The sequence below is a fragment of the Candida jiufengensis genome, assembly GCF_024610255.1.
Source record: "Candida jiufengensis strain CBS 10846 chromosome Unknown scaffold6, whole genome shotgun sequence".
In the NCBI taxonomy this organism is placed as follows: domain Eukaryota; kingdom Fungi; phylum Ascomycota; class Pichiomycetes; order Serinales; family Debaryomycetaceae; genus Lodderomyces; species Lodderomyces jiufengensis.
The window spans coordinates 293,216-313,859 of record NW_026261557.1 but is presented as its reverse complement, the minus strand read 5'-3'; the positions used below and the strand labels follow the sequence as shown (position 1 = coordinate 313,859).

The window sequence follows — 20,644 nt, the reverse complement described above, 5'->3', positions numbered from 1 at the left end:
AAAAAAATTGGATGAAAATTAAAAAAATTAAAATAAAACAATAAAAAAATTAATAAAAATTAAAAAGTTAATTTGTGTATTGTAAGTTACAAGTAAAATAAAATTAAAATTAACTAATAACTTCTAATTTATATTATTATTTGTAGTTTCCCTACATTAAATTAAATTTTATACTTAATAATATCTAATATTCTTATCAATCAAAAAGTATCATAGTCTACGTCACCAAACCGATACGTTTGATACTTTTGATAGTTGATTGAATTTTATCGTATTTACGCCATGAATCTAAAGAGTTTCACTGTAAATTTCCAATAATACTTAATGGACTTGATAAATTTTGAGTTTTAACATCAAATTTTTACTATTTTCTGTAATGAAGTGAATAATTCAAACAAACCTAATTAAGTAATACAAGGGGTCCAATGTCAATTGGTAATAATAGTTACTACTTTAAATTAGATTATGATATAAAAATTTTTGTTAATTAAATATAAATTTTAATAAAACATTCTTTATTGTTTCAAGAAATGTATTAACCAAATAAAGAAATTTCAAATTGTGATTAAATTTAATATGTATAATTTTAATATATTAACAAGTGATTGACAAAGCATTCTTTTATTAAGGTAGATCTTTTTATGTTTCATGTATTTGTTGAGGTAGTTTTTCATAGATAAACTGATTAAATGTATTAAATCTACATCAACTTAAAATTTATTGGTCCAGTAATACAAATTTTGAATATTGTTGATTTTAAGGAGGAAATACCACCTAAAAATATTTACGATTTACCTATTTTATTTTTAAATTTCGTATAATTAATTAAGGTAATTAAAGGGTTCATTTGAATAATCAATGTAATAAAAATGAATGCATTCTACTTATGCCTAACAATATCTGCTCTTGACCTATATGTTTGCAACAGACACTAAAGAATAAGCCTATGACCGATTTTTGAATTAATTTAAGTTGTAAAATAAAATTATAAAATGTACAAACTAAAACATTTAATTACTTTATTAGGAAGCTATTAATTTTACTTCGACTGCTTTGTGTAAGAATGATAAATTATGTTAAAACTTTAAATAATTTGTAACAATAATATTATTTGTGCCATATAAACTAGTCGAACTGACTAAAAGTATTACAAAAAATTAAAGTGATCAAATCTGCTAAAAAAAGATACTATTGACAAGATTATGGGTTGACTTTAAAATTGCATTAAATTGCAATATAAATCTAGACAATTCTTTAAAAAGCTGAAAAAAACTGTCAAAAATGGCACAAAATCAAAACTATAACTCAAATATTAATATCATCATTGGAAGGAGTATATTTGATGATTTAGACGAGATCTATTTTATTTGAATTATATTAAAAAGAGTTTTGACAATTAAACAAATATTTATTCCATCGATTAGTTAAATTTTCACAAGATTTTATTTACATTTTTAATTAAATTGAGATTTATTTTAAACATACAAATTTTTACCCCACATTCGGAGATTTGACATTTTTTGTTTCTCTTTTGATTCTCGCTTTTTCTATTTATACATTGATAAATTTTATTAATCTTTAAAATTATTCAATTTGTTTCAAGATTATTCGATTTTCAACAAAAGAGTAATTACTATCATTCTAGATTTTGAAAAAATTAGTCATGTAGAATAAATTATTAAAGTTTCTGATTTATCTTTCTAATTTACCTTGTTTTTAAGCTTTGTATCATAATTTGAGTCAATTTTCTTCAATCGCAGTACGCTTTATTAATTTTAATGCTTACTAGATTATTTCTAGCTGTTTAGTAATACCTCATCAATGACCCAACCGAGTTAGAGAAAAAGAGCATTAAGATAGACTTTATTCTATTTTGCTTGAAGAATTGATTAAATGCAATATCTATAGTCAATTGGCTTTACACGAATACCAAAAGATTCAGTAAAATAACATCTTACTCATCTTATTTTACAAGCAGGCACTGAACAAAACATGTTCAATTGTTTATTCAAATTAATCTTTTTTTAAATGTTGGTGCAATCACGAATCATTAAAAGTAATTAATTTTTGGTTGCAAAACAATTTTTTATTTATATCTAAAAGAAAAAAAGAACAAGAAGCTTTTGCAACATTTTTAAACTTAGGTTTCAATCAAAATAAAAACGTTTATTCTCAATACATTAGCTATATAAATCGGTATTAAAAGTTTTAGCTTCTCTGTATTACTTCCTCGTTTTATTCTTGAGTACAAGAAAGATGTTCAAATTTTTGATATGTAAGTTTTAAGTTTTAATATATTGATTAAACCTTTTTGTTATTTTAAACTTGGTTCTCATATAAGAATTAAATACTAAACCGGTGTCGACGAAAGTTCTCGTAAAGTCTGTCACTGAGTCAAGTCGAACCTTGGTAATTTCATTCACTAATTTGGAGCAACACAAAATTTGATAACAGAGGAAAAAAAAGATAGTTTCGAAATATGTCAAGTACAATTTTGTTGTCATAAGACCATACATTATCATCAATTTAATAATGAATTCATATGATTATGACCCTAACACTCATTTGAATCAAATTTTTGATTCTCCGGATACATTAAATCATATACCACAGGTATTATCCCATATACATCAATATAAATTAAATTTAACAAAAGAAATTGATAATCTACTGTCAAAATATGATTCAACAACAAATTTAAATCAAGATATAAGTCAATTAATTGGTAATATAAAAGATGTAAAACAAAGTTCTCAACTAACTAAAACTTCAATCTCATCAATGACTTCATCTATACAAAAGTTGGATTCTGCTAAAAGAAATTTAATACTATCAATGAATATATTCAAAAAGTTACAAATACTAATAAAATTAAATAATGAACTAAAAGACATTATATCGACTAGAAATTATCAAGAAATATACAAAAGATTGGGTGCAATTAAAGAGTTATTGGCATTTTTCCAACCATACAAATCAATTGATTTGATAAACCAGATTAATTTAATGATCATATATACTCAAAATAAATTGATTGATGATATATTTATGGATTTTGAAGAATTTTTCAAAACCAAACTGGAAAATTCAAAGAAAAGTGAGAATTTACTTTATGGTGCAAAGATTTTGGAACTTATTGATAAAAAGAATAAAGTCAAATTAATAAATTGGTTTAATAATCAAACTTTGAAAGACTTGAAAAATATCTTCAGTCAGTCAGACGAAGCAGGATCCATTGAAAATTTAGGAAGAAGGTTTATATTTTTCAATAAAATCTTGGATCAAATCAAATCATTAACAATATTTCCTGATGATTGGAATATCTTCACACAAATCATTCAAGAATTTATAAAGCTTACAAAAATTGATTTACAAACAAGTTTGAGAAATAAAAACATTGAATCTTCAACATTACTAGATAATCTTACAAAGACAATAGAATTTGAGAAAAATTTAAATTCAAATTATCCAAATAACAATTTTAATATATCATCGATTTTTGAACCATATTTATCAATCTGGGTCCAGGAACAAGAAAAATTGTTAAATTCTAAAATTTTGGAATTTTCGTCAGTTTCACAATTACCTGCAGAATTGGCAAAGGACATTAATGCAAACATTCCAAATGTTGCAGTAACTTCAACTGAATTATTCAAGACTTTTCATAAGATCTTATCTCAAATTTTAAAATTATCAAATGGAGAAATATTAATAAATCTTGCAAGATTATTCAATAAGTATTTATTTGAGTATGTAAATAAAATTTTATTACCAATTTTACCAAGAAATAATGATGATATCTCGGGTATTGAGTCTATAAAATATCTAACAATGCTATTGAATACTTCAGATTATATGGTTAGTAATATCGAAGAATTGAATGAAAAATTTCAAATTATTATATCATCAAATTATAAAGATTTTTTACCACAATTGAATTCAGAAATTTTTGCACAATTGATTCAAAAATCTGTTTCTGGCTTATTGGTGAAATTAACAAATGATTATAAATCTTGTTGGAGAGAATTTTTCAATATTGATTGGGAAAATTTGGATAATGTATCGGATGTTTCTTCATATATGACTGATTTGAAGAGAATTACCTCGGATAATTTGAAAATGATTTTACCATTAATTATAAGGGATAGTTATATAAGAAATTTCAATGATAAACTAGTGGAGTTGTTGGTTACTACAATATTGAACAACTTGAAGTTCATAAAGATTTCAAATGTTATAAATCTTGAACAAATCTTATTAGACATTATATCGTTAAAAGATTTGTGTTTGAACTTACCAAATTTAGGTCAGAAGGAAATAACAAAATCATACACCAAATATGTAAACAATCATTTTCATGAACTCGAATCAATTATCAAAGTCTTGATGATTCCAAACACAACCCCAATTGAAAACTACATAGAATCATATTTTGAATTAATTGAAGGAAAATCAATAAATAATTTTACAAAATTATTAAACCTAAAGAAGATTAACAAAAATGATCAATTCAAATATATTGAAAATTTCAAATTACAATTATCAATAGAAAATACCACTGATCAAATCTCCAACAATCATCATATTAATCATTTATTAAATAATTTAGAAGATGAAGAAATGTTAGAATCTTCAATGATTACATCTACACCAACACCAAAACCAATTATACATACATCATCAACAAGAATTTCATCACCTGAAATTAAATCACCCAATTTATTACCTAAAATGAATCAATTTGAAAAAAATATAAGAGATTTAGCAATGACTGGTGAAACTCATGTTAATAAATTTAATGAAAATTTTAAAAATTTTGGTAAATTTTTTAGAAAAGATGAAAGATGAAAAAATTAAATAGAATGTTTATAGGTTAATTTATAGAAATTGAGGTAAAATAAACATTCTTCGTACTGGAATACTATTTAGAGACCAGTCTACAATCTGATTCTTACTCTGAATTAAAAACAAATACATCATACAAATTCATACATTAAGTCTATATACTAGATTTCGAACATTTCACACGCACATATCATCCACAAAGTAATGGACAATCTGAAAGGACATATCAGAGTTTCAAACCATTTCTAAAGAAAATAAATCAAAGCAATTTTGAGACAATAGTTTCAACCTTTACAGAATCAACAATCCATTTTATGTAAATGAACTAGGCTGAAACAATGCCCCTTTTTGATTAGTTTTCCTTTAATGCAATTCTCGTACGGGATATACGCCTCAATATTTAGTAAAAGGATTCCATGGTACATCATCCTTCATTATTGGGTTTATTCCAAAAGCTCCACATTTTGATTCAAGATTTCAAAAATGTTCAACTTAAATTGACTAAACAAATTAATTTATATTTTGATCCATTTTTTGTATCTAAAAGATATCAATCAACCGGAACACTAGGAAACATAAAGTAGAACTAGGCATTATTTTAAGTCACGATCGAATGTTAAATATGTATAAAAAAAAAAGTCAAAATTATTCTTGAACAGAAAAGAGGAGAATCGCAGGCAATTTATAGTTTTTAATTTTTACACATGTGTTTTTTTACCCCCGAATTTTATTTTGTATCGAAGTTTTAAACATGATTAAATACTAATAAGGTTATTTATTATTTATTAATAACTAGTCAGTAAGTTCAATAAATGATGTTGGTTTGGACCCTGTACTTACTTTAGCTCGTGCGATGTAGAGTTGGATCAAAATACAAAAGACGTTGTTACAATATTTAAAACATACATTATTTTCAAGGGTTTCCACACTGTCACTTTGTGATCAAGATATCACTAGTCTACTCTGAATTGACTTTCTCACTAAAACGACTTGTCTCAAACTGTAGAATAGTTGCCAAAAAGTAAGCGGACACATTCGTTTATTGGACTTTCTTTGCAAAATTTCAAACAACATGTTGACTGGAAAGCACATCGAATTGATGAAATCAAAAGGACACTTATTCAATACTAAAATTTGAAAAAATAAAATTAAATGGAAACATATCAAGTCTGCCAAACACTCATTTTTTTATTCAAAGTCTTAATTAAACGAAGAATAAGAATCAATTTTTGTCAATTACCTTAATTTTATCAATGCTGCAAAATTTTGAATAAGCACAATTTCTACTTTTTCTTATTGTTGTTTTTGTTTCACCGTCACTCATGTAATTGTTATTTTAAAGAGGTGGATTTTTCGAAGTATAGAGAATAATAAAGAGAAGCAATCCTGATTAATAATTTTCATGTAGAGTCCAAACTACAATAAGAACCTTGTTCTTTTTTAACAAAATACATCATACAAAATATACATTAATTAGTGAAAAAAATTGATTATTCGCTAATGCAAATTCCAAGTTCATGCAAAAAGTATGAGTCCTGAATTAATCAATCAAAATGTTATTATCTTTGAACAAGTTAAGGAACAAAAACATTACAATTTCCGGTCCTAACTCTATCGCAAAATGAATATAATAAAAATGAAAGCCCACATACACACATCCAAAGCTGGATTGACTTATTCAATTATTTATTTCACGGTACCCTCCATGATTACTCAATAGGCGATGCTAATATAATCGTATTAAGTGAGTCTGATATACAAAACATTTTTAAAGGTAAACTTCTCTCTTTCCTGAAATGTTTATGCAAAACAGTGAAAGTTGGATATTGTTGAATAAAAAGCATACATCTTCTTGAAAAATTAATTTCAAAAAGACATTGAATACCCTCTAATACCTTTTGTATTTTGAACATACAAATACTTCAAAGATAATGAACCAATTTGTATTGAAACTTTATATATAGTAGCAAAACTATTCTTATATAAAAATGGATAGCAAACTGCACTTGCATAGACTTCGAAATGGAAATTCATGGTGCAAGCATATCTTCTGTGATATAAGTCATCCGTCATCAAGACCAGACTTGTCATAAAAAGGATGAATACAATAACTCAAAGCATTTTTATTAAAAGTAGCAACCTTGGGAATTGAAATCTGATGAATTATTAGATCAGGCTGAAACAATCATTACCTTGAATTTTGTATAAGCAAACATGTATGGTATAACAACACATTAGGGAACTTTCAATTACACAACGTTACCGTTCGCGCTAGAAAATGCACCTTATAGATATATTGAAAAGTAAATTTTTATTTTTAGTTTTTGAATTTATTGATACTTTTTCTCTGGCTACCAAATGATCATGAGTGAAATTTTACAATCAGCAGTATTATCTTATATTAGATTTTGATGCAGAATCAAATATTTAAAGAATAAATTCTTTTTAATAAGTTAATATACTATGAAGTTAGTTAAGATATGTGGAGTTAAAACAATAGAAGCAGCAGAAATAGCCACAATTCATGGAGCTGATTTAATAGGATGCATACTAGTACCTAACAAAGCAAGAACAACAGATCATAAGATTGCAAAAGAAATCTCAAAATTTGTTAATCATGGTAGACCAAAGTCATTAATAACTATAATTCAAGAACTTAAAGCAAGTAAGAAATCTGAGTCTCCTATTGAGTATTTTGAATTTGTTAAAGAGATTATAATTGAAAATGAGCCTTTTTTAGTTGGTGTTTTCAAGAATCAGTCACCTGAAGAAGTATTTAAAATTGCTGATGATCTAAAATTGGATTTTATACAATTACATGGTAATGAAAATATTAAAGATTATTTAAATCCAAAATTTGGGGTTATTAAAAGATACGTACTACCAAAAGATCTAGAAACGTTGAAAGAGGATAGTGAGTATATAATGAACGAAAGAATACTAAGTTTGCCTTTATTAGATTCAGAAGAAGGTGGAGAAGGTAAAACTATTGACTGGGATTATATTGACAAGAATTTGACATTCACTAAAGCAATACTAGCTGGTGGATTAAATGATGAGAATTTAAAGGACACAAAGAATATTAAAAATATTCTAGGTTATGATGTAAGTGGAGGTGTTGAAACTAATGGTTCAAAAGACTTGAATAAAATAACTAAATTTATAAATGTAGGTAAACGAATTGATATAGATAATTAATACATGTATATACACTAATTAAATTTAATCATCTTGATCCCAATTACCAGGTCTTGGTTGCTTTGGCATCACTGGACCTCCTGCTCTTTTAGCCATTATAATTTGATCTATTGATAATATAGTATTTGTTGCTTCAACAGCTAAATCTATTGCTGATTTTTTAGTTTCATATATATCATAAATATCAGTATCTTTTATTTCACCAGTTTCTATATCTAAACCTTTTTTTAAACCATCATCTTCTGAATGTGCAGCATGTAATTTACTTATAATTTCTGAAGAATCAAAACCGGAAGTTTCTGCTAATACTCTTGGTACAACTTCAAATGCTTTTGCAAAATTCTTGATAGCTAGTTGTAATAAACCAGGAGTTGTTTCTCCATATTGAGTTATACGTTTCATTAATTCTATTTCAACTGCTCCAGCTCCAGGTAATAATCTTGGATCTTTCAATAAACCCTTTATAGCACTTACTCCATCATCTATTGCCCTTTCAATATCATCTAAATTATTTTGTGTAGCACCTCTTATTACTATAGTTGCAGTTCTTGAACTTGAATTAGTTTGTTTAAAAATTGTTACTCTATCACCACCTATTTCTTTAGTTTCAACAACATCAATTTCACCCATTTCTTCAGGCATTGGTGCACCTAATCTTGGTAATGGAGTTGCTCCACATACTTGACAAATTCTTCTTAAATCAAATTTGGATGGAACTTTTAATACTAATATCCCATATTTATTTAAATAATGTAATGCTAATTCTCCAACGTTTGAACCTGCTACAACTACTTTAACACCTGAATCATTTATTTCTTTGCACATTTGATCCAATTGTTGTTCTTCTCCCTTTGTGAAATCAAGCATTTCTTGAGCATTATGTAATAATACAGTCCCCTTAGTTTCTGTGGTTGAGATATCAATTGGACACGTGAATACAACTACTTTTGAATCGTTAGCATGTTTTGTTGAACCTTCAGGTTCTCTTGGGAAAACCATACCTTTAACAACCTGTGATTGTGATAATGAAGAACCCATAATTTTTACAACTCTTATACCATCAACATTAAAACTTAAAGGATTCTTAGGATTTATTATCAATTTTACAGCATCAACCACCAACTTTGAAATAATATCTTCAACTCCAAATTGTTTTGCAGATATGACTGGCTTTATAGCTTTTAATAAATCATTTTCGAAATTCTCAACTTTATCAACTACTAAATTTTTTAAAGTTTCCATTACAAATTTATTAGCTAAATTAAAACCTTGAATAATTTCTGAAACATTTAAACCTAATATAAGTAATTTTTCAGCAATATTTAAAAATTCTCCAGTTAATATTATAACTAAATTTGTATTATCACCCATTTCAAATTCTTGCTGTTTTGATGCCATGATTAAGATTTTAACTACTGGATGAACAATCTCCAATTCATTCAACATAGTTGCTGCATCATTTGTTATAAATTTTTTACCTAATTTATTTACTATGATTTTGTTCCTACCACTTGGTCCCATTGATGTTAATAATATTGATGCAATTTCTCTAACTGCTTCAACATTTCTTATAATTGCACCATCTGCATTTGAGTAAGATGAATACCCGCTTTTGAATAATCCTGAATTAGGTGCTTGTGGTAATTTCAATGACATATTTGGGTTTTGATATTGATGATTATTGATTAAGAAGAATATTGTAGAAAGAAAAAAAAAAAAGATAAATATCAAAATCAAAATCAAACAGAGACATCAAATTAATATATGCAGGCAAAATGCATTATTTCATCTACAGTCACTACAAATAATTCATTTTATGCAAACATTAACGCGTTTATTTTACTTTCATCATTAATTCAGTTATTCAATAAGAATAATTTATCTTCATAATAATCATTCAAAGTTTTTAAATCTAATTTTTTATCAGTTACTTTTATCTCATCATCAAAAGCTCTATAATCTTTTAATAATAACATACTTTCATAATCATATTGTAATAAATTGGAAACATTGAAAATATTTAAAGTTTCGATATTTCTAGCGTAGAGGTTTTGTAGTATGGAATCATCTAATCTATTAAATTCAATGAATTTAAAATCTGTTTTTTTATCATTTGATTTCGTTGGATAATGCTCTGGTCTTATTATTGTTGTATTAAAGCTATTAATTGGAACTTCTTTTACATTGGTAATTTTTCTTGTTAATAATTTATTAGATCTGACTTCATGATAATAATTTCTCCAATTTATGTTATTATGATAGAATATAAATCTTCTTTTAAAAAATGAATATAATCTCGATGAATACATTATATGACGTTGTAAAATTTCATAGTTGATTAATTGTTGAGTATATGGATTATATTTTGATACTGTTAAATTATCTTTATCCTCAAAACATCCTATTGTCGGAAGTATAAAATTTGAACTGTATAAATATTTACAAGCTGGGAAGACAGCGTCTAAGGCAGCTGCGATGGCCAAATAATATGTATACAATGTAGTTGATAAGTCATTTATAAAGACTGATTCATCATAATTTGATGTGTCTATCTTTGGTTTGAATGCCATTGCAAAAGAAGGGCAAATAGTGTGCCATTCTTTAAATACTTCATATATTAATTGTGGTGGATAAGTTGTAACTAAATTTTCATCTCTTTTCGTGAAGACAATATTTAAGACTTTTTCTCTTAAAAATTGCATTAAGATCGAGTATTGTAACTTTAAATTTTCAAACTTTAATTTTGTTGGACTTGAAAATCTTTTGCTTGGTATTGATGTATTGAATAGAAATTCTAAACTTCTTAAATTTGATTCAATTTCAAATAAAAATTGCGGATTATAAGATGGTACATGAATACTCATTACATTATATTGTAAACAAATCCTTAAAAATTCAGTCATACAATTGTTTTTATGATAATTCAATTTAAAATATCTGAAAATTGAGATAAATGAATTTACATAATGTTCATAACTACCTTTCATCATCACAACCGTAAAAAATATTATATATGCAGTATAATTGGTAATTGGATCATCGTTTTTAACATTTAGTCTTGAATTTAAAATTGACGAACATCTATTGAATTGTTTTGAAATATTTTCATCTCTATTAATATTGTATTCCGATTTTGAATGTTTGAAATGATTATTTATTATTGTTTCACCTAATAAGTGAATACTTTCGTTTAAAATATTTGGATGATTGTTAAACAATAGTATATCACTAATAAAATCTAATAAATCACTTTCTCCAATTACAACATGACGTTTGAACTCCAAAGCAAATCTTTTTTTCTTTTTAAATGATTTTTTATCAAATTTATAAAATGATACTTTATGTTCAAACCCATTTGGTAAAATATTCTTTTGACTACTTGAGTCATCATAATCATCCATATCAAAATCATTTATAACTTTGAATTCATTTGAAAAATTTTGCATTGATAAATTATTATACTGTAAAGGTGGATAGATAATTGATGGTATACGAATAGGTAGATGAGATAATTCAAACTTGAATTCTAATACACTTTTCCCCGTGAATGATGCATCAGATGGATCTGATAATGCTGATTGTGATGAACCATTTAATGATTTTAATTTCTTTGTAATAATTAAATTTTTATTTGTTGGTAATCTATAATTTGAATTCAATAATTTATTTTGACTATTTCTTAAAGAATGTGTAATTTTAATTTTTTCAATTTCCTCAATTGATAAATCTAAATATGAACATGAATCCTTTTTACCTTTTAAACAATTTTTACAACTTGGTAATGTTTCATCACATCTTATTTTTTTTCTTTTACAATTTAAACATCCTAATTTTGAATTTGTATGTCTTCTTCTTTGTATTTGATTTACTTCTTTAGCCATTATGATTATGACAAGGATGTTAAACTAAATAATGAGCATATAGCGATATATCTAGTAGTACAAAAGTGTTGAAACTTATTTATATTTGGTTAAAAATATGTTGAATTGATAAATGGTTGTAAAAAAATACGAATAAAAATTGATGTATAATAGTAAAAATTTATAATATTAAAAGTTCAAAAAAATAATCAATTACGATTTATTTTAATTATTTAATTTCTTTTTTTTCTAAGAAAAAATAGTAAATGTTACCGAAAATGTAATCATTTACTTCTATTCATATTAAAGATCTAATATTAGATATTACAATCAAATTTATGATTAACTCGAAGTGTTATTCACAGTTATTAAGATTCAAGGGTACTATTAATACGACTGAAAATCAAGTTCAAAAAAAAAAAAACTCAAAACAAATATGGGTGTAAAATTCAGAATATAACTTAGTCCGTTTTTCATCAAATTAATTTTATCTAAAAAATCAAATAAAATTAAAAAGCCTCATCCTTAAAATTTATTTAGATAATTTTTTGCGCATTAATTTAAAAATTGAAAGCGCAATCGATCAATTCAATTGATAGAATATATAAGCGAACAACTTATACTATTGAAACAAGAACCATTAGGTGCATTGGGATAGTTACTTGGAGTAATTAGTAACAGAGATCATAAAATGATGCAATTGATTTGAATAGAACCACGCGTTTACCATATGCGCTTATCTGAATATGTATTAATGGATGATCAACTTCATCAAGAAGTATTGAGTTAAAACAAAGCCATAAAATTTTATATAGGGATTCATCTAAACTAAAATATCTTTCAAAGCTTGGTTTAATTTAGCAATTTCCAATTGAGTTTTCAATAAATCATCAAAACTTCTTAATTCAACATTATGACTTAAAATTAAAACATTTTCATCAGTAATTTCAAAATTAATTTTATTTTGACCAGCAAATATTAAATTAATTTCATCTTTTAGTTGTGGTACATCTTTAGATAAATTAAAAGATGATTGTAAAAATTCTAATGGGAAATTATTTAGTCCTGAATTTTCAAATAATTTAGTTAATTTTAAGTAAAGGTTTTTATATTTAATTTTAATTTTTGTATCTTGTGAGACTTGTTGTGGTTTTGGCTTTCTATTACTTAAATCTTTAACTGATTTAGCTAATGCTTGATATGTTTGGTTGTTAATTAAATCTTCATTAATTGTGGTTGTAGTTGTAGTAGGTTCATTTGAAGTTGAAGTACCTGGTTGACTATCATCGTTTTTGGTTGGTTCGTTTCCACCTATTAATTTGTAATAGATCTTGTTGAATAAACTAGCTTGTGATTTGAAAGTTGAATCATCTAATATTAATTGAGTTAAGTTGAACGCAGTATATTTATAATACTGTAAAAAATCTTCAAATTCGATAACTTCATTTGAATTAATTATAGGATAATCAACAGTATATAAATTTAAAATAGGTACTATGAGATATGATTTTTTAACTATGAATATGAATTTACTAAAATTTGTTAATAATTTCAAATCAACTTGTGTTTTGAATTCATCTCTTATCATCATTAATAATTCTTCATTTATATTTGATGATTCTATTTGTTTATCATCTAGTGCTTCTAGTATTGTTTCTCTTGGTAGTGACATTGTTGTTGGATTGATTGATAAATTTTTGTAGTGTTGTAAAATGAAGAAGTAATATGTAACTACAAGAGCTTTAAAAAATACGAGTCTCAATTTATTATATGCATAAATAATATTATATTAAAAGAATAAATATTTTGTTACAAAAGATGCTACCAAACAACCCCGATTTTTTTCAACTTACAAGTTACCATTATTTAAAAGTTTACCTTCTCTATACATTTCATCAATATCATCTTTGAAAAATGTAGCAGCTATTGGTCTTTTGATTTTTAAGGTTGGAGTAATAACATTTCTATCAATTGTTAAAGGTTCAAAATAAACTTTTAAGTTTTGAATTTTTTCAAATCCTTGTAATCCAACTTTAGCTATTGAATCATTCATATCTTTTAAAAATTGTTTCTTATTACTATTTATAAATTTTAAAATTGCTTCATCTTGATTGATATTTTCTCCAAGTTTTTGTGATATATATTCTTGAATATTTGGATCTAATCCAACAATTGCAACCAAAAAATTATTATTTGAATCACCATGAACAAATAATTGTTGAATATATGGAAATTGTGATAAATAAACCGTTTCTATTTTTTCAGGACTTACATATTCTCCTTGAGATAATTTATAGAAATTTTTAGCTCTATCAATTATTGACAATCTATAACCATCATTTGGATTTATATAACCAACGTCACCTGTGTGAAACCAACCATCTTCATCAAATGACTTAGCAGTCTCTTCTGGGTTTTTGTAGTAATATTTGAAAATTGGTGTGCCTCTAATTAATAATTCACCTCTTGGGCCTTCAGCATCTTTTGAAGTGTAATTCATTTCTGGTAAATCCATTAATTTTATTTCACAAGTACTTGATATAGCACCAACTGATACAATTAAAGAATTACCAACACATGCACTAACACCAGAAGTTGTTTCAGTCATTCCATACCCATTAAATAAACCTTTTTGTAAATTTAATGCAGCACTTAAAAATTTAACAGTTTCTGAACTTATTGGAGCTGAACCACATACAAGAAATTCAACATTTCCCATACCTATTTTTCTTCTCAAGATATTTAATAATCTATCATAAATTATATGAGGTGGATTTTGGAAATTTTTTGTATGATGTTTTAATTTATACTCAATTGCTCTTTTAAATAATCCACTTATATATGAATCACCATTAATAGTTTGAGCTTTTATAGCAGCTTCTAATTTTGTTAAAACTCTTGGAACTAAACATAAGAAAGTCGGTTGTAAAACTTTAATATCATCTAATAAAGTTAATGGAGATGGGCCCTGAGGATAACCTATTTTAATACCCAGAATTAAAGCAACTTGTAATAAAACTCTCTCATAAATATGAGCTAAAGGTAAAAAACTGTAATGACATCTATTTGGGGCGTATCCCAAAACACATAAATGACCACCAATACTTGCAACTAAATTAGCATGAGTTAATGCTACTCCTTTTGGTACACTACCTGTAGTTCCACTAGTAAAAGAAATTGTGAATAAACTTTCAGGTTTCGGAGCAATTGGTGCTAAAGGATTAACTTCACCTAATTTTTCAACATGATTCAAATCAAACAATGAAATTTTAGCCGAATGAGCTAGTTCTTTTAATTGTTCATCATTTTCTAATGAATCCATAGATACAATAGTTATTAAATTCAATAAATCATGTTTTTGTTTCAATTCAATTAATGATTTGATTTTTTCTTTACTACATATAACAATTGGTGATTCAGTTAATTTTAAGATATAGCTACTTGTGTCACTTCCCAATGTATCATATAAAGCAGTTGATGTTATACCATAAGATGCACAAGTTATATCAGTTAAAGCCCATTCTGGTCTATTATGAGAAAATATAGTTAAAATAAATGAATCTGAATTAGTCGCATTATAATTTAAATTTTTATGATTTTCATTTCTATAAGGATTATTTTCTAATATAAAATAAATTCCTGAACCTAAATTATTTCTTCTTTGTTTAATTTCTTGAAATGTTTGAAATTGATAATTACCAAATGAACCATCATCTAATTTTATCCTTTTACCTAAACATTGATTTTTAGCATAAAGTGAAGAGGCAATTTCAAAACTATCATGTAAAGTTGTAATACTTGGATGTAAACTTTCTAATAATGTATCACTAGTTGAATTTCTATAAATTGATGAATATCCAGGTAATTCTGAATCTGGAATTGGTTTTGAATTTGCAAAATATTCAACCAGAGGAATATTTTGAATTAAACTACTGATATGTTCAGGAGTTTCATTAAATAAAGTAGCCACCATTGTTAATTATTTGTGATGATTGATGATGTTACAATGAATTTGACAATAAGAATCTCGTTACGATAAAAGAAAATTAAAAAATTTTAAAAATTTAGGAATTTGAAACACTTCAAAAACGAAGAAAATTTAAATTATTTATAAAAGATTTTAAGATCAATTGAAAACTTTATTTGACAACTCTAAAATGATAAGGAATATTAGTGTTAAGATCTCTTGTTTTTCCTAAAAAATAATATCAAAAAATTGTCTTATTTCAAATGAATTAAATAATTCATAATTTTTATTTTCCATCTTATTATTTTTCCATTTTATTATTTCATAATTATTTTTTATTTTTATTATGCATTCTCAGATCTTTCCCCACATTTAATTAAAATTACGGTAATAAATAATTTTTTACTTTCTTTTTAACAACCGAATTATATACAGAATTATTACGTTTTTAATATTTTTTTGTTATAAACATTAAATATTTGTATTGATCATAATTTTTAATAAATCACAATCATATTTACTTTGCTTTTCATGTTTTGAAAAATCTTTGAAGTATTAATAGTCTCGAAATTATTCAACGAAGTAAATTAAATTACATTTCTCTTTCGGAGTTTTTGTTTTTTTGCAATTTTAGTTTATTTTTTTTAAGCAGATCATCTTTTGTAAATTATGTCTAAATGTAAAATGTATTAAATTTTACGAAATATTAGTCTAAAACAATAAATCTAATAACAAATTTAGTTTAATATAACCGAAGGATCTTTCAAAATTTAGTAGTCATCTAATATTAAATTATCATTCTACGTACTGTAATCTAAATTAAACTCTATAAATCTATTTATTGTTCAATTTTATCTTGTTGGAAATGGCATTTTAACATGACATCTACTAACAATTTCTAAATAATTCGATTCATTCTCTGCATTAATTAAACCATGCCTTATTAAGAAATCTATAATAATTAATCCACAATTTGGTTTAAATTTTTTATTTTTTAATTCAGCGAGTACTTCATCAATATCCATTAACTTAAAATCTTCAGCTTCACCATCTTGTGGTTGTATTAGAATTGAATCTTTTTCTTTAAATTCTAAATCATAAATATATTCAACTTCTGGTTGAACTCTTTTATCTTTAGTTAAATACATATATGATACAACACCAACATTTTTTATATTTTTTTTAACAAATTGTTCATTTAATCCAGCTTCTTCAAAACATTCTTTTATTACTGTTGTTTCTAATCCATGAGGATATCCTAATCCTCCTGCTACTGTATTGTCTAACATTCCTGGATATGTTGGTTTTGTCATTGATCTTTTAGGAATCCATAATTTTATTTTACCATTTGATGATAATTCAGCAGGTATATAACCATTTATATGAACTCCATAAGTTACAACACCTAATAATACACTAAATGCTCTTTCAATTAAAACATATGGTTTTGTTGATGGATTATAAACAATATATAATTCATTTCTCCAACCTTTATTTAATAGTTCATCTAGTTCAGGTAATTTTCTCCATTTATTGGCAATTTCTTCAAATAATTTATTTCGTTTATCAATTGTATCATATTGTGGATCAATTTGAATTAGCTTATCTTTCACTATAAATGATGATTCTAATTTGAATAAATTTGCAATTTCAGGAGTTATATAACCCAATTCTGTTTTACCTTCATGATCTAGTAATATATAGTATGGACTAGGATCTTTGAATGAGTCTACTTGATTTATAATATCTAAGTAAGTAGTCATTAATAATAGTAGATAAATTTATTAAATTTATTTGGTTGTCTAATATAATTCTCGTTTTTCTATTAAACAAAAACTGTTTTTATAATATTTCATTTCTTTTTTTTTTTTTAGTCTTTAGTTAAAAAATATTTCAATTTCTTTGCAACCAAAAAGTAATATCAAAACCAGTTTATGCTGGGATCATCTCGATCCCTTTCGCGGGCATTAGAGACAGTTTTTACAGAAGATAAAGATATAACAAATATTATAAATCAATATATTGAAAAACATAATGAATATACAATTATACAACAATCAACTATAATAAATGATGAATTATATAAAATTTATAATGAATATAATAAACCATCTGAAGATATAGAAAGAGAGTACAAATTTTTAGATATTTTAACTCAAGTTTGTGGGATTTTCAATAAGATTGAATTAGATGTTTGGGTTCATACTTATTTAAAGCCATCTGTTGATAGTGCAGGATTTGATTTAAAATTTGTTGAAAAATCAAGAGAATTTTTAAAGCATTTGACTACTGAATATATAAATTCAAATGATGAAAAATTAAATAAGCTTAGATTGAATTATGCAAAATCTATTGCTAAAACTATCCTTGATATATACTTAGATGAGAAAGTAATGCATGAAAAGTTGAACCTAAAAATTGAGATGGATCAAAGAAATAATCAAGCGTATCACGAAAGAATTAGGTTCATTAAATCAAATTGTGCAAAACTACTAAAACAATTTGGTGAAAAACATACCAAAGAATTATGTGAACTTTTGAGTGATTGTTTACATATTCCAGAATACAAAAATGAAACATTAATTTTATTCGGTGATTTTATTGCTCAGCAAAACAAGCCAGAGATTATTAATTATCAAATATTTCAAGATTTGGTCAAAATAATAGCTGAAGATACTGATGAAGTTTCAGTAAATTCAGCTTTAACTAACCTATTAATGATAATTCCACAAGTAGCTAAAGACTTAGGTAGATACGTCTCAGATTTATTTTTATTATGCACACGAATCATAAGCTGGGCCGAATTGAAAGCAATTGATAATTCTTCCGCAGTAAACTCACAACATTTTGGAGAAAAATTAATTAAAAATGGAGTTGTGAATCATTTTGATTCTCAACATTTAATCACATTACTTTATGGATTATTCTTTTTCAATATTACTAAATTTACTCAATCACCAGCTGAATACTTGACTAAAAATCAACCTCAAATACTACAACCTAAACCACTATTGCCGTATATTGAAGATAACACAAGAACATTCATATCCCATATACTAGAAACATTTCTACTACATCCAAAAGTATTTTTGAAAGAGGATGACGAACTTGCAACCCCAACTAGTTGGATCAAGAATAACACATCTCCGGAAGATGTTGCTATTAGCTGCTTGAGTTTAAATCCAAACATTATGATTAAACCAGTACAAAAGAAGAATTCAGTTTCAACGATTGATAAATTATCAAGATCATCATCATTGGCAGGTCCAATGTATATGCAAGCTAATGGTCCAACAAAACAAATTTTAGCTAGAAAATTATCAATTATACCCACTAACTTAGTAATCGAAGATGATATCAAATTCAAAGATTTTAAATTCAATAATAAATTAGATAGTATACCGTCAAGTCCAGAATCACATAAAGTTAAAGAGTTTGATCCATTAAATGAATTATTATTTGATCATGAAAAATTATTTACTTCAAGACATAATCCGGGTGAAATAGTTGATGAGAAAAAATCAGAAATTACATTAGCTAGACCTTTATCCTCACCTACAACCAACGTGGATTCTTCAAGTTTATCTAAGGAATTTTCCACGAGTGATACAATTACAAGTGGCGATAAATCTCAAACTAGTTTACCAGACATGAATGGAGCAATTGATTTTTATCAGAGAGAGCTATTATTGTTTAAAAATGAATTAGAATTTTCAAGTTATATGAAACACTTAAATAAATTTTATTACCTTAAGAATAGTCAAAAAAATATTGACGAAGTTCCAGAGAATTTTAATAGAGAGTTAAACTTGATCATTACACAATTGAGAGAAGAAAATTTAAAGATTAATGAAGAATATATAAAACAAAGGAATATTTTAATTGAAAAAATTGAAAGTCTACAAAAACAAAATGCAGATCTGGTCCAAGAACTATCAAATTTTAAGAAACAAACTGAACTAGAAGCTCAAAATTACAAAATAATGGTTGAAGAAATAATACCCGACAAAGATTTTATAATAGAAACATTGAAAACAAATTTAGCAACTGCTCAAGATCAAGAACCAATTATCGAAACAAAAGTAATAAAAGAACAAACTGATACCTCAGAATTTGAGAAACAAATATTTGATTACAAAGTCCAACTACAAATTGTGAATGAGAAATTAAATAATTTAATTCAAGAAAACAGAAACATTGAGAACAAATACGATGAAATGATCAAACAATATGAATTAAAATTATCAAAATCGAAATTATCATTAAATGACAATTTATCATCATTCACAATTAACTACGACAAGAAGATTCAAGAGTTCCAAACAATTTTAATCAAATATGAAAAACTACTAGAAGAGAAAAACAATAAAATCTTACAATTATCATCATCAAAACCAATCCCAATCCATAGATCAAACAGTGGACGTCATGAAAGTATAAGCTCTATGAACTCTTCAAGAAATGATGAATTTTCTTACGGTGGAAATAACGGTAGTGGATTAAATATAAATGATGATTTCATATATAATACAAATCATCAAACTCCTGCTCCTATTCAACAAATGATGAGAAAGAATGAAAAAATGGGAATGAATAGTAATTATAATTCAAACATTAATAATATTAATTATAATGATAGTTTACCTATAATGAGAGGTAGAGGTGGATTACAAAAAAGGTCAAAGAAATTTATGTAACATAATTAGAAATAATGTATACTAGCTTTTAATTCGGGTCAACATAACCTTGTAAAAGCTCTTGAACTCTTATCCTT

The 20,644-nt window shown here is 25.6% G+C and overlaps 8 protein-coding genes across 8 annotated transcripts; 3 read left to right on the top strand and 5 right to left on the bottom strand. All coding sequences in view use genetic code 12, as the record gives it.

The window, feature by feature from the left end:
• Nucleotides 1-2,532: 2,532 nt before the first annotated feature.
• Nucleotides 2,533-4,848, top strand: VPS53 (Vps53p; the record flags this gene model as incomplete). Its single annotated transcript, XM_051761571.1, has 1 exon — nucleotides 2,533-4,848. One exon carries the CDS (start codon nucleotides 2,533-2,535, stop codon nucleotides 4,846-4,848), a length of 2,316 nt encoding a protein of 771 aa, XP_051621621.1.
• Nucleotides 4,849-7,308: 2,460 nt separating this feature from the next.
• Nucleotides 7,309-8,043, top strand: TRP1 (phosphoribosylanthranilate isomerase; the record flags this gene model as incomplete). The annotated part of the gene is made up of 1 exon (XM_051761570.1): nucleotides 7,309-8,043. One exon carries the CDS (start codon nucleotides 7,309-7,311, stop codon nucleotides 8,041-8,043), a length of 735 nt encoding a protein of 244 aa, XP_051621620.1.
• Nucleotides 8,044-8,067: 24 nt separating this feature from the next.
• On the bottom strand, nucleotides 8,068-9,699 carry CCT8 (chaperonin-containing T-complex subunit; the record flags this gene model as incomplete). Its single annotated transcript, XM_051761569.1, has 1 exon — nucleotides 8,068-9,699. One exon carries the CDS (start codon nucleotides 9,697-9,699, stop codon nucleotides 8,068-8,070), a length of 1,632 nt encoding a protein of 543 aa, XP_051621619.1.
• A 200-nt stretch (nucleotides 9,700-9,899) lies between these two features.
• Nucleotides 9,900-11,924, bottom strand: ZCF17 (Zcf17p; the record flags this gene model as incomplete). Its single annotated transcript, XM_051761568.1, has 1 exon — nucleotides 9,900-11,924. The coding sequence occupies one exon, from the start codon at nucleotides 11,922-11,924 to the stop codon at nucleotides 9,900-9,902; it is 2,025 nt and encodes a 674-aa protein (XP_051621618.1).
• Nucleotides 11,925-12,726: 802 nt separating this feature from the next.
• Nucleotides 12,727-13,575, bottom strand: KGF54_001221 (uncharacterized protein; the record flags this gene model as incomplete). The annotated part of the gene is made up of 1 exon (XM_051761567.1): nucleotides 12,727-13,575. One exon carries the CDS (start codon nucleotides 13,573-13,575, stop codon nucleotides 12,727-12,729), a length of 849 nt encoding a protein of 282 aa, XP_051621617.1.
• Nucleotides 13,576-13,752: 177 nt separating this feature from the next.
• FAA2-1 (Faa2-1p) lies at nucleotides 13,753-15,876 on the bottom strand (the record flags this gene model as incomplete). The annotated part of the gene is made up of 1 exon (XM_051761566.1): nucleotides 13,753-15,876. The coding sequence occupies one exon, from the start codon at nucleotides 15,874-15,876 to the stop codon at nucleotides 13,753-13,755; it is 2,124 nt and encodes a 707-aa protein (XP_051621616.1).
• An 845-nt stretch (nucleotides 15,877-16,721) lies between these two features.
• On the bottom strand, nucleotides 16,722-17,633 carry KGF54_001219 (uncharacterized protein; the record flags this gene model as incomplete). Its single annotated transcript, XM_051761564.1, has 1 exon — nucleotides 16,722-17,633. One exon carries the CDS (start codon nucleotides 17,631-17,633, stop codon nucleotides 16,722-16,724), a length of 912 nt encoding a protein of 303 aa, XP_051621615.1.
• A 171-nt stretch (nucleotides 17,634-17,804) lies between these two features.
• KGF54_001218 (uncharacterized protein) lies at nucleotides 17,805-20,567 on the top strand (the record flags this gene model as incomplete). Its single annotated transcript, XM_051761563.1, has 1 exon — nucleotides 17,805-20,567. The coding sequence occupies one exon, from the start codon at nucleotides 17,805-17,807 to the stop codon at nucleotides 20,565-20,567; it is 2,763 nt and encodes a 920-aa protein (XP_051621614.1).
• Between the last annotated feature and the right edge of the window lie 77 nt (nucleotides 20,568-20,644).